General features: G+C 48.8%; 1 protein-coding gene across 8 annotated transcripts in view; it reads left to right on the top strand.

Moving 5' to 3' along the window:
- The first annotated feature begins 764 nt into the window (after positions 1-764).
- The window catches only part of SUSD1 (sushi domain containing 1), a 149115-nt gene continuing 136768 nt past the window's right edge, over positions 765-13111 (top strand). For all 8 annotated transcript variants that reach the window (XR_002337296.2, XM_084992219.1, XM_084992197.1 and 5 more), the window contains exon 1: positions 765-921. Coding sequence is in view for 7 of the 8 variants with exons in the window: in XM_084992219.1 (XP_084848345.1) it covers positions 804-921 (118 nt within the window). In the remaining variant the exon portion in view is untranslated. The remainder of the gene's footprint in view (positions 922-13111) is intronic.

The following is a 13111-nucleotide window of genomic DNA, read 5'->3' as shown; positions in this document are numbered from 1 at the left end:
ACAGCTCACTGCCTCTCTCCAAGGGTCCTTCGCACTTTGAGGAGGTCCTGCTCCCCATTTCTAGAATCGCCTTTCACCGCTTAGATTCCTCTCCCGCTCTTCTCACCCTCAGGTCTTCGCTTACTTCTTCCTAAGGCCTCCCTGAGTCCCCAAGCTCAGTGGCCTCTGAGCAGCAGGAACTCCTGCCAGCTCTGTCGCCTCTGACAGTCTTGTCGCTTGGTCGTGCCTGTCGCCCCTGGGTGGCCTGGACCGGCGGCTTCTTGCCCTCTCACTTTGCTCTTCTAGCTCCAGTCACTTCACCTTAGTTCTCTTCCAGCTCCTGGAAAATTCCTCCTCTTTCTGCCCCTCACCCCTCTTCGTTTGCCCCCCAGGGGGTACCTCCCTGAGCCCCCGACCAGCTGGGATCCCTCGATCGTTCCGCACGCTTAGAGTACGGGGCATCTCCTCCTAACACAGTCCGGGACTCTATATTCAGCTGTGTCATTAGGTTGGACCTGCTGGGTGTCCCCGGGCCCCCAGCGCGCCAGACGCGCAGCAGGTGCACTGCCGCCGGGTGTAGGAGTGAGGGAGCCGAACGAGCGTTCCCCCGGCGCGCAGCCTTGGTGGGGGTAGGAAGGCCGCACTCGCAGTCGCCGCCCCCCACCCCCACCCCCACCCCCGGGACCCCGCGGCGCCCTCCGCTCCCCCACGCGGCGCCGGAAGCGGCCCGCCCGTCCCCCTCCCCGGGGCGCCCGCCGCCTTATCTCGGCGCCTCCGGGCCGCAGGAGGAGTCGCGGGCGCGCGGAGTGGGAAGTGGCGGTGGTATGGCCCGGGGGCCCCGGGGCGCGGGCTTCCCGCCTGGCCGCCTGCTGTCGCTCCTGCTGCTGCTGCTGCTGCTGCTCTGCCTGGCCCGCGGCGCGCCCCGGACGCCGGGCGCAGACGGTGAGTGCTGACAGGGAGCGCGCGCGGCGCCGGGGGCGCCCTCGGCCTGGCCCCAGACCAAGCCGGGCGCGCCCCGGACGCTCCTCCGCCCCTGGGCTGGGCGGGCTTGGAGCCTGGGCTTGGGGCGCAGGTCGGGGATCGAGAGGGCGGGGCTCCGACAAGCGGGAGGGCCTCCCGGGCGACTTCCCCGCCCCCGTCCCGGGGCCTCGGGGCCACTGTGGACGACAAGGGCGCGGCGGCCCGGCCTGCTGCCCCGGGAGGACCTGGCTGCCCCGGGACCTGCCCCGGGAGGAACTGGGGCTGGGCGCGAGCTGGGGGCCCCGGGAGAGCCGCACCCACTCAGCGAGGGCGTGGAAGGGCGTTCCGCTTGCACTGTCACGCTTCCGGCCCCGCTGTGGCTTTGAGGGACAAATTCTTGACCCGAAGCAATTTTCTTTCTACCTTTTAAGTTTTTACCTTTGATGAAGAACCAGATGCTAATATGGTGAGAAAGAAGTGTAAGGAACTTTAGGGGAATAAAGCATTCATTAATTAGTTCATGTATTCAACAGATGAATGATCCTTGAATAGTTTCTGTGTGAGGGATGTGAGGTCGCGGTGCTGGCCCTATTCTGGGGAAAACAGACAAGCAAATAATCCATTTCCTGGCAGTTGACGTAGGTTTTTTTTTTTTTTTTTTTTTTTTTTTCCCTCTTTTTAGGACCGCACCCGTGGCATATGGAGATTCCCAGGCTGGAGGTCGAATCCCAGCTGTAGCTGCCGACCTACGCCACAGCCACAGCAACGCAGGAATCCGAGCAGCGTCTGTGACCTACACCATAGGTCTCCTTATGACCAGATCCTTAACCCATTGAGCAAGGCCAGGGATCGAACCTGCGTCCTCATGGATGCTTGTCAGGCTCGTTAACCACTGAGCTACCAGGGGAACTCCTTGATGTAGTTTTTAATGCCCCCTGCAGAATGCAGTGTGGAATGTGGTAGGAGTTACACGGAGGATTTAGACATGGAGGGGAGGTGGCATTTACTTGAATAACTGTGATAAGGGCAGAATGCCAGAAGTGCTCTGAGAAGGTGGGTGGTCACAGGAGGGAAAGGCTACATCTAACTCAGGGAGTCTGGTGGCCTCATGAATGTGGTGACCCTTGAACTGGGCTAGCAAGGATTGGTAATATTTGGATATGGGAAGATGAGGAACGGAATTCTAGCTCATAGCAGAGGGCACAGTCAGCTCTCCACAAATATGTGTAGAATGAATGAATTCCAGATGGAGGGGACAAAGTGAGGAAGCACGCGGAGGCACCAAAGCATGGGCCTGTGGTTCAGTTTGATGGGTATGTAGGAATGAAAGGGAAATGAGGGCAGAAAAGCAGATTGGAATTAACCAGAAGGCAGAATGCTGTGATTGGCAGATCAAGGCATTTAGATCTCACTGTTTCTGGGCAGTGAGTAGCCACGGGAAGTCACTGCAAGTTTTAGTACAGGGAGTTATCCCAGAAAGTGGTTATAAGAAAGCTCTCCAGCTTCCTTGATAAGACCAAGTACTCATCCCGTAGTAGATGGCAAATTTCATGGAGGGAGCTATGGGGGGACTTTGTGGCTCAGACTGCTGTTCCCCCCAATTCTCTTCAGCTCGGAAATTTTACCATCACTGGCAGGTAGTTCTTTTGATGGCTGAACCTTCTAGAGCAGCCAGTACATCAGGTGCTCTGGTGATCTAACTTCCTTCTCTAACTCGGTCTCCCATGGCTGTGCTTAAAATCTTGTAGACACTTGGAGCCTATTTCAAAATCTTTGTGTTAAGACTGTAGCCTAGGAAACTGTCCACTGTGGTCTCACTGACTTGCTGGGCTAAGGTGGTTGAACAAAGTAACTGCCTAGGGTCACCCATCTGCACCTGCTTAAATGCTATGGGGTGAATTTTGGGAAATGGAAGCCAGGGTTGCCTGGCTGAGCCTCCTCTCCCCATGTAGGCATCCTCCCACCATTTACAACCATGGAGAATCTGGTTTGATTAGAGGCACGTTTCCTTGCAGTGGACGCAATGTGGGGACTGACTAGAGGCTTAGGGGCCTTTGAGGAAGTTGTAATATCTCTTCTTGAAGTTCTGAGGCTTGGCAGAAGGACCTAAGAGCTGCATGTAGATGATAAGGTAGAAATGGATTAGAAGGACTTAATGACAAATATTAAGGTGCAAGGAAACAGAAGAGGGAAGATGGAACCCTAAGGGTTTGGGGCTGAAGGATGACTTGGGTAGATGGTTCTAGAGGAGCAGAAAAAAAGATTTGGGAAGAAAAATGACTAGTTGTTTTGGAGATCCTGCTGTTGAACTGCTGTTAGGACTTTTGCAGAAATGAAATCAACAGGGAGTTGAGACTATGGACAAGAAGTGTGTGCAAATGATGGAGACTTGATTGTCACTTGAAGCCTTGAGGTTCATGAGTATGAGGAACAAGGACAGATTTCTTGGAAAGACCATGTTCAGATGGTAGGTGCAAGTAGAGGATAAAGAGCCATGGCCACATAGGTCAGAGGAGGACTGGGCTAGTATAGCATCAAGGAAACCAGGGGAAGGGGAGCCAAGAGAGTAGAGGTTGAGAACAAGGCTTTGGGTTTGGTGACTGGTCAGTGGGAGCCAGAGCCAGCAGAGCAATGAGGGTGAGAGCCAGATGCAGAGAGCTCTGGTGAGTGCAGGACTTTGGCTGCAGAGTAGATGCTCTTTAAAGAAGATAGAAGGATGGAGTTCCCTGGTGGCTTAGCAGCTGAAGGATCTGGCAGTGTCACTGCTGTGACTCAGATTTGATCCCTTGCCTGGGAACTTCTGCATGCCTCTGGTATAACCAAAAAAAAAAAAAAAAAAAAAAAAGAAGATAAAAGGAAAGAGAAGATAGTGTGTAGTTGGTCTGGTCAGGTCAGTGCAAGAATTTTTTTTCCTTTTTAGGGCTGCACCTGCAGCATTTAGAAGTTCTGTGCGAGGGATCGAATTGGAGCTGCAGCGGCTGGCCTGTGCCACGGCTTGTGGCAATGCCAGATCCTTAACCCTCTGAGCAAGGCCAGGGATCCAATCCTCACAGACACTATGTTGGGTTCTTTATCCACTGAGCCACAACGGGAACTCCTAGAATTTTTTTTTTTTTGCTGAAGGTGGTGAGAAAGCAGACTCTGGCACTTTTTAGAATGAGGGGAATTATTTAGTAGAGGGAGAAACTGAAAATGCAAAAATGAGTGAGTTATTTAGTGGAGCAGGTCAAAAGGCAAAGTTGTTTTACAAGTGGGAAAGCTTGGTAGGGAAGAGCGGGGAGGGAGAAGAATGGGGAACGGCTCTGCCCTTCCCCCACAGCTAGCTGCTCAGTGCTGTTTATTTTTCAAAACCAGCCCAATTGCCCTCCCTCCTGGAGGCCCCTTGGAGTTATCCAACACCAGCGACACCACACCCACACTTCTGTACCATATTGTATGGAACCTTACACTCTTACTTATATCCATATATATTTATATGGTACTCTTGCCCTATACACTCACACCATACTGAAATGTAATTGTTTACTAGACCAAGAGCTCCTTGGGAGTAGGGAGCTTATATTAGGCATCTGGTGTGGAACTAAAACAAAGACCACCAAATGAGGAGTTCCTGTTGTGGCTCCGTGGTCAATGAACCCAGCTAGTATCCATGATGATGAGGGTTCGATCCCTGGCCTTGCTCAGTAGGTTAAGGAGCCAGCAGTGCCATGAACTGTGGTGTAGATCACTGATGTGTCTTGGTTGGATCCCACATTGCTGTGGCTGTGGGGTTGGCCAGCAGCTGCAGCTCAGATTCAACCCCTATCCTGGGACCTTCCATATGCTGCAGGTGCGGCCTGAAAAGACACACACGCACAAAAAGACAAAAAAAAGGCCACGAAGCCCATCAAATGAGAATAGGCACAGGCTGTTTATTCAGAGCTCACTCTGTCAATCGGGTCAGCCATCATCACTTACATTTATCAGGGACTTGAAGGCAGGCCTTTGAGTGTGAAAACTTTACAGTGGAACAAAAGGGAAGGCTTCAGGTGTGCCCTGTTGGAGGATGTTGGCGGGGGAAGCTGGAGGTAGCCTCCCTCGAACAGCAGGCATCCCGTGTGATTGGTTAGGGCCGCTTGTTTGGCTTTCACTGATTGGTCCTTAGTTTGAAGCTTGGGGGAAAAATGACAGAAGCTGATGTGGGAAGAGAATAAGAGAAGAAGGAGTGGGTCATTTTGTTGTACAGCAGAAATTATCACAGCCTTGTAAGTCCGCTATACTTCAGTAAAACTCACCAACAACAACACTGCCGAAGCTGCCCGACATGGGCTAAGTCCCGACCTTTTGGGGCTTATTGCTGTAGAGGTTGTGGTTGACTTCCTAGACCGATGCTGCCAAGAGTCCTGGGTTTTTTTTTGTATGGTCTGACCATTGTCTGTTTGGATCTTCAGTCTCTCAGTGGTAACATTGCTGAATTACATGTAATTGTTATCAGAGATGTTTCAGGGAGGAGAGCGTGGAGGAGCTGAAGTCAGATGGAGGAAGGTGTGCGATGGTAGTTGGTGGAGCAGGAAGGTGCTGGTGGGTGGGTGGGGTGCCCAGCCCTAGGGGAATAGAGAGGTTAGGAATGGGCTGGAACCAGTCAGTCCTGTTTCTTAGCCTTTCCCCGGCATGGCTCGGAGTCTGGGAGTGGCTGGGAAACCTGTTGGCCCAGGCCTGGCTGGGGTTTGGGAAGAGGAGAGGATGGGCAGAGGCCTTGAGAGGGATGGTGGGGTGGGTCAGGGAAGTTGTTCCTGTATCAAGTGCACCTGACCTCACAAATCCTGCCTCCCACAGGCGTGGTGTTCACGCTCTCATCATGAGTCACAGCAGTATATTCCCGGTTGAGAGTGAGGAAGAGGAAGAAAGAGGGTGAACTGAGGGAGTGGATTGTTTGGGGGTGACTTGCAGTTGCTCAAAGTAATAGGGCAGGATTAGAGCCGATGAAGACAATCCCTAACCCCTACCGTGGCCTAGGTCTTCCCTCTCTAGGAACTGGGCCCTGGGCACATCCTCAGCTTCGGATCGAATCCTGAAATGGGCTTCTAGGTCTCTGCAGCCCAAGGGAGCAAGTGGCCTATTGGCCTTAGCTCTGCCGAGGAGACAGGGGGGAACAAATTTGCATGGATTAAAAAAAAAGCAAATGGCTTACTCGAGAATGTGAGGCAGCCTGTCAGCGGGTGGCAAGCAGGATAGGAACCTAGGGCATGGCCGCTTTGCTCAGCATGGGTTGCTCCCTGGTCTGAAGGTTAGATGTGGGGGCCCTACTGCAGTGTGGTCTTGGCCACACAGGAAGTGGACAGAAGAGGACAAAAGGGCAAAAACAGCTGGGAGCCCAGTAACTTTTGCACAAGGAAAGGTTATGGGTTCTTTTTTTTTTTGTCTTTTTGCTATTTCTTGGGCTGCTCCCTCGGCATATGGAGGTTCCCAGGCTAGGGGTCGAATCGGAGCTGAAGCCACCAGCCTACGCCAGAGCCACAGCAACGCGGGATCCGAGCCGCGTCTGCAACCTACACCACAGCTCACGGCAACGCCGGATCGTTAACCCACTGAGCAAGGGCAGGGACCGAACCCGCAACCTCATGGTTCCTAGTCGGATTCATTAACCACTGCGCTACTATGGGAACTCCTGGTTATGGGTCCTTGATGGGGATTGGCAACGCTGGGTGGGGGCAGGAAGGGGTGTGGACAGTGGTTCCCACTGCCCCCCAAGGATTATGCTTGAAAGAGTAGAGTGCTCTCTGTCTTAGGGGATTTTTAAAGCAGAGGCTATGTTTTGCTTTCCTATCCGGGTGTTGGAGAGGAGAGACTATGAGGTCTCTCAGGTTCCTTCTGTCCCTGGAATTTGATGCAGTCTCTTACGAGCAGTGCAATTTTCCGTGGTGTTTTGGAAGACGTGGGCATCTTTTCTCTTCCTGAGTTTGGGCCTCCTTTGCTTATTTCCTCGGGTCATTTGATCTGTTTCCATGTGTCTTCATGAGTTTGAGAGGCAGGATCTCATGAGGGTTGTGCGGTGGGTTTGTTTGGTCTGACCGTGAATGGCTGGTGTTAGATTAAGATTTAAATCCAAGCACTCCGAGTGTGCTTTTATTTTTAAATTTTTTTATAGGGCTGCACCATGGCATATGGAAGTTCCCAGGCTAGGGGTCAACTTAGAGCTGTTGCTGCTGACCTACACCACAGCCACAGCAGTGCCAGATCCAAGCCACGTCTGTGACCTACACCACCACTCATGGCAACACCGGATCCTTAACCCCCTGAGCAAGGCTGGGGATCGAACCTGCGTCCTCATGGACACTAATCAGATTTGTTTCTGCTGTGCCACAACAAGAGTGCACATAAGTTGCTGTTTGAATGTTGAAATAATGAGCCAGATGAGCTGGCTCAGGCTGGCAGCCTGCTCCATCCGAAGGTCTCGTTTGCCTTGGTGTGAGGTGGAGAGGAGCGAGGATTGAGCAAGCCTGAGGAAGCTGAACTTCCTACTTCTGAGTAAAGTGTTACCCAGCGGGCTCGGAAGGGTGGGTGAGGCAGGGAGGCAGGGAGTGATCATGGAAATGAGGATATTGGGTACTGTTCCCAGAAATCAGCCCCGTGAAGAGGTTGGCATCTGTCCACACAAAGATAGTGCTTTGGGCTTTCGCATCAATTCAGCTCCCCATCACTCTCTTCATTAGTATAATTGGGAGCTGGCTAGCTGTCAGTACCTTCATGTGTTCATTAACAAAGGGCTGTTGAGTGGTTGTTATAATAATATCTGTCATGTTCTAATTGCTTGCCATGTATTAACCCATTTACTCTTTAATCCTCGAAACCACCATAAAAAGTAGGTTTACTGTTATCCTCCTATTACAGATCGATGGGAAACTGAGGCACAGAAATCATCAAGGGTCACCCAGCGAGCCAGCAGCCGAGCTAGGATCGTGGGCGCAAGTGGTCTCTTAACCCTGCTCTGAAGCACCACGTCTGATACCAGGCGCTGCATCATGCGTGCCTTGTTTTTAACAGCAGTGACCATATCTATGAAGACAGACATAAATATTCATGTAAATTAGCTCTTTGCCTAGCGCTCTGTGGAGCTCATGCATATAGTTCTCATTTAATCCTCGCAACACGATCTCCATTGTACAGCTTAGAACCAGGGTGCTGACCGTTTAACTCGCCTTAGGTCACATAACCGAGGAGCCAGAGAGAAGACTCCAACCCAGAAATGAGACACCAGAACCTGTCTGGTCGCCTCATGGATGGATGTGGTTTTAGCTCGTTTGTCACCGCAGAATAGAGAAGGGAAGTGAATCTAGGGTGGCAGCCCTCAGCTGGGGACACAGTAATAGTTACAGAGGGTACTTGTCAGGCTTTTCCTCTTAGGTTTTTGGTATCCCCACTCTCCTGTTGCTCTCCAGTCATTCTAGGCATCCCTGGGGCCTGCGGAAGGCGGCGGTTGAGGGGGTGGGGTCCCCTCACCCCTATGTAGCCCCCTCAGTTACTGCATGGCAGTCATTTCTCTGCCCTCCCGAACAGAATCACCGAAGACAGAAGTCAGATCATCTTTGACATGGATGGGATGTTGTCCCCTGACACTGTGCCTCCCAGATTACAGTGAGGGCACAGTGATCTCGGCACAGGCTTGGAGAATTCTTCTCCCTTGGGTTATTCTCTCTGACACGTTGGTCCCAAGGCCATGCTGTGCCTCAGTCTAGACTTGGGGAAAGACACCGTTCGTGTGGCCTTTTCTTTCCCCAGGGTGCTGACCCTCGTCCTTGAGATTGAGCTAGACGTTCAGTGCTGCTAGTAGTGTGGTCCCCCTGGGAGCTTCTTAAAAACACAGATTCTCTGGCTGGGCCCACAGCTACTGAAGCAGACTCTCTGGCGATTCTGTTTTAACAAGCTCTTCAAGTCGCCTATCTTGGTTTGCACCAAATTGAGGGGTTTCCTGGGACACGGGACTTTATTAAAGACAAAAATGAAATGTCATGGAGTTCCTGTCATGGTGCAGTGGTTAACGAATCCGACTAGGAACCATGAGGTTGCGGGTTCGGTCCCTGCCCTTGCTCAGTGGGTTAATGATCCGGCGTTGCCGTGAGCTGTGGTGTAGGTTGCAGACGCGGCTCGGATCCCGCGTTGCTGTGGCTCTGGTGTAGGCCAGCGGCTGCAGCTCCGATTCGACCCCTAGCCTGGGAACCTCCATATGCCGAGGGAGCGGCCCAAGAAATAGCAAAAAGACAAAAAGACAAAAAAAAAAAAAAAAAAAAAAAGAAGAGTCAGAACTTGAGAGGGAAGGGATTTTAAGGGCCCTTTAATCCCTGTTACTCAAAATGTGCTCCACCTGGCAGCTTGTTAGAAATGCAAAATGTAGGCCCCACCCCAGACCTACTGAATCAGAGCCTGCGGTTTAGCAAGAGCCCCAGGTAATTTGAATGGACTTTAAACTTTGAGAAGCCTGAAGCCCTTACTTTACAGATGAAAAACTGAAACCCAGAGAGGTTAAAAGATTTGCTAAAAGTCACCATGACTTAGACTTAACTAAAGTTAGGATCAATTCTGACTCAAGTGCAGTGCTTTCCTGTGCCTGGCTGACTTCCTCCAAGGCCATATATTGTTGGTCTGGTTCTATTTATTGCATGAACTTGAACTTAGTTCTATTTATTGAATGAATTTGAACTTAGTTCTGTTTATTTAAAACCTCTTTAGATTCTGTCCCTCACTAATTCAGATTGGACTTTCCTTAGTTTATCTGAGTGGTTGGCACTACTTTGCTTCTTGTTTTGTGTGTGTTTATTAGATTCACTCAACTGTTGACTCACAAAAAAGAAGTCATTTTCTATCTAATGTAAGTTTCTGGAAATGGATGGATGTAAAAATGCTGCCATCTTTATAAAGACAAATATTTTTTGAAACAAAAATCAAACATCTTACCATTTCCTCCTTTATTTCATTACTATAGTGTTTATGTCAATCATATATATACATATATATATATCTGAAACTAAGACAATATTGTTAATCAACTATACTTCCAAAAAAAGCATAGCATTTGATCTATTATGGCTTTTGTGCTACACACACACTGGGCTGAGTGTTCATCATTATACAGGTGACCACAGCTAGCTTTGTGGATGTGCCCCAGGATTTATTATTTAAAGGGTATTTCCAGGATGTGATTATGAATTGGCTGTATCCTTATGGCACTGTTTTAAAATGTTAAAATGTTTAAATAGATCTAGCCCATGTTGATGGACTTTTAGTAGGGGGATTCAGTCTCACTTCAGCTCTGCCTGTTGCCCTTGTAATCAGGTGCCTTCCTGCTCTGTTTTCTCTAGGTTGTAAAACTCCATCTTATGCCAGGATTAGTAAAGGCATCTAACTACTCTGTATTCTCAACCAGTTCCTTGAACGCCCAGCTGCTACCCCTTATGCTTGCCTTCTGAGGCACTCAGTGACCCCATTCCTGAGCCTTTCTAATTTTAATTTTAATTTTAATTACTTTTACTTTGTTCTTCTTTTCTCTCTCTCCCTCTCTCTCTTTTTTTTTTTTTGCAGTTGGCTTTTATTCTTATTATTATTTTCGGCAGTGCCTGCAGCATGTGGAAGTTCCCTGGTCAGGGATTGAACCAGGCCACAGCAGTTACACTGCTGGGTCCTTAACCCACTGAGCCCCTGCGAACTCCTAGACTGGCTTTTAGTTCCTCCTCTCAGGTATTCCCGTATGTCCATCGCTTCCATCTTCTGAAATATTGTCAATACTCTTATTTGCTATCATCTTCTCTCTATGAGTTTATACCTTTCCGGTTCTTAATGTCATTTTAAAATTTGGGGGCTGGGGAGGTTGTGCATGTATTAAATCTGCTATGTTTAACTGAAACTCTTTCATTTATAATTTAAAATTAATCACTTATGTACTTTCTGTTACAAGCTCTTTCTTATTCTTGATGTTGTATGTTTGTGTATGCTCTGTTTTTCCTTCTCTGGTCTTGAGTTTTGACTGTTGGTCTTTATGATGCACTGATTTTGGCAAAAGTTTTTTTTTTCAATGAATTTGAATATATTTTCTAATTCTTTTTTTTTTGTCTTTTTAGGGCCGCACCCATGGCATATGGAGGTTCCCAGGCTAGGGGTCTAATCGGAGCTGTAGCTGCTGGCCTATACCACAGCCACAGCAACACAGGATCTGAGCCGTGTCTGTGACCTACAGCACAGCTCACAGCAATGCTGGATCCTTAACCCACTGAGCGAGGCCACGGATCGAATCTGTGTCCTCATGGTTGCTGGTCGGGTTTGTTAGCCCCTGAGCCATTAAAAAATTTTTTTTTTTTTTGTCTTTTTGGCTTTTTCCAGGGCCGCTCCCACTCGGCATATGGAGGTTCCCAGGCTAGGGGTCCAATCGGAGCCGTAGCCACCGGCCTACGCCAGAGCCACAGCAACGCAGGATCCGAGCCATGTCCGCAACCTACTCCACAGCTCATACAACGCCGGATCCTTGACCCACTGAGCAAGGGCAGGGATCGAACCCGCCACCTCATGGTTCCTAGTCGATTTGTTAACCACTGCGCCACGATGGGAACTCCTAGTCACTGAGCCATGATGGGAACTCCTATATTTGCTAACTCTTTAACATCTTTTTAATCTTTACTGAGCCCTAACGACTGACCCCCTTGCCGTAAACTCCAATTTTGTTTTTTCCTTTTTCAAACTTCTTGCATTAAAATTCTAGTCCCCTTCCCCAGCTGCCTGCTTTTCTTTTTCTCTTTTAAAGTATAACGGCATGTCAAACTCAAGTTTTCTGAGGTAGATAAGATTTTTTTTTTTTTTTTTTTTTTTTTTTTTAGCCGGCCTATGGAGTTCCCAGTCTGTGGATCAGATCCGAGCGACTTTCAACCTTTGGCCGGCTCCTTAACCCACCGTGCTGGGCCAGTGATCCTGTCGCACCACAATGGGAACTCCTAGGGCAGAGAAGCTTTTATGTCTGGTATTAAACATTTCAATGTTGGTATCCTCTTTGCCCTAAGAATTATTTAAGAGAGTGTCCTATAGTTTACAAGTAGGCTTTCTTTTTGAGGATGCAAGTCTTGGGTTTAAATCTTGTTTAATTACATTAGTATTACATGGTAATCAGGTATGACCAACACAATTTCTACTTTTTTTGAAATTTGTTGCATTTTCCTTTCTGGTGTAGGATATAATAAATTTTGTAAATATCCTATGGTTAATTTAGTATTACTTAGTGATTAGCAGGGCTCGTCTCATTTTTGTGTTCTATTTTGTTAAAAAAAAATAAAAAGCAAGCTTAGTTAAGAGTATTTTTATATCTCCCTTTCTCAGTTGGGCTCATGCCTCAAGCAGCCTGAGGGCTAAATCTTTATTACCTGGGCAGTACGGGGGCCAAGAGTAAGATGAAATTCCATGCCGAAATGCTCTCCTTACTAGTCCACTCCTGATATTACGGACACTGGCAGTGCAACACAATATCCCACACAGCCTTGGGTCAAAATTCTTTGATCTTGAGCCATACGTCACTATCTGGTAGATTTGCATGTTTCAGGAATTTTAGCCCCAAACATTTTTGCTGCTTATCTAAGTAATTGGGATCTGGTCATCCTGTTGGGACCTGGCTGTTATCTCACTGACATTTTAAACACATTCACCACCTTTTCCCTAAAAGGAAAGGGGATAGGGCCATAAGCGAGTTCTTCTCCTTTCCATTTGCTTGTTAAGTCCCAGCCACTAGGATTGCAGTTTCTTTTATCCAGTTGGTCCATAAACATATAGCGAATGTTTCTATCGTGCCATAATGATATATGAGCAGATGACATAATCCCTGTCTTTGAGAAGCTCATCCACCATAGCAAGCTGGGAGGACAGAGGTGGAATGGGATATAATGACAGATTAGCATGGCTGATATGGGGATATACAAGGGTTGGGGAGCACAAAGGAAGATTCATTTTCCTTAAGGATGAAGGAATGGGGAAGACCGCAGGGAGAATGTGATGGCTAAGCTGGGTCTTGAAATAGAAACAGGTGCTAGTTGGACAGAGAAGGATAGACATTCTAGATGAAGGGAACAGGGTGAGTATGACATGAAATAAGACAGTGGGGAGTTCCCGTTTCGGCTCAGTGGTAACGAATCTGACTAGCATCCATGAGGATGAAGGTTCAATC

This window comes from Sus scrofa, chromosome 1 (assembly GCF_054392235.1).
Source record: "Sus scrofa isolate SSC_HxYL_T2T_F1_AM1 chromosome 1, Sscrofa_HxYL_maternal_Yorkshire_Landrace_v2.0, whole genome shotgun sequence".
Lineage (NCBI taxonomy): Eukaryota > Metazoa > Chordata > Mammalia > Artiodactyla > Suidae > Sus > Sus scrofa.
The sequence above is the reverse complement of the archived record's forward strand: the minus strand, read 5'-3'. Positions and strand labels throughout refer to the sequence as shown.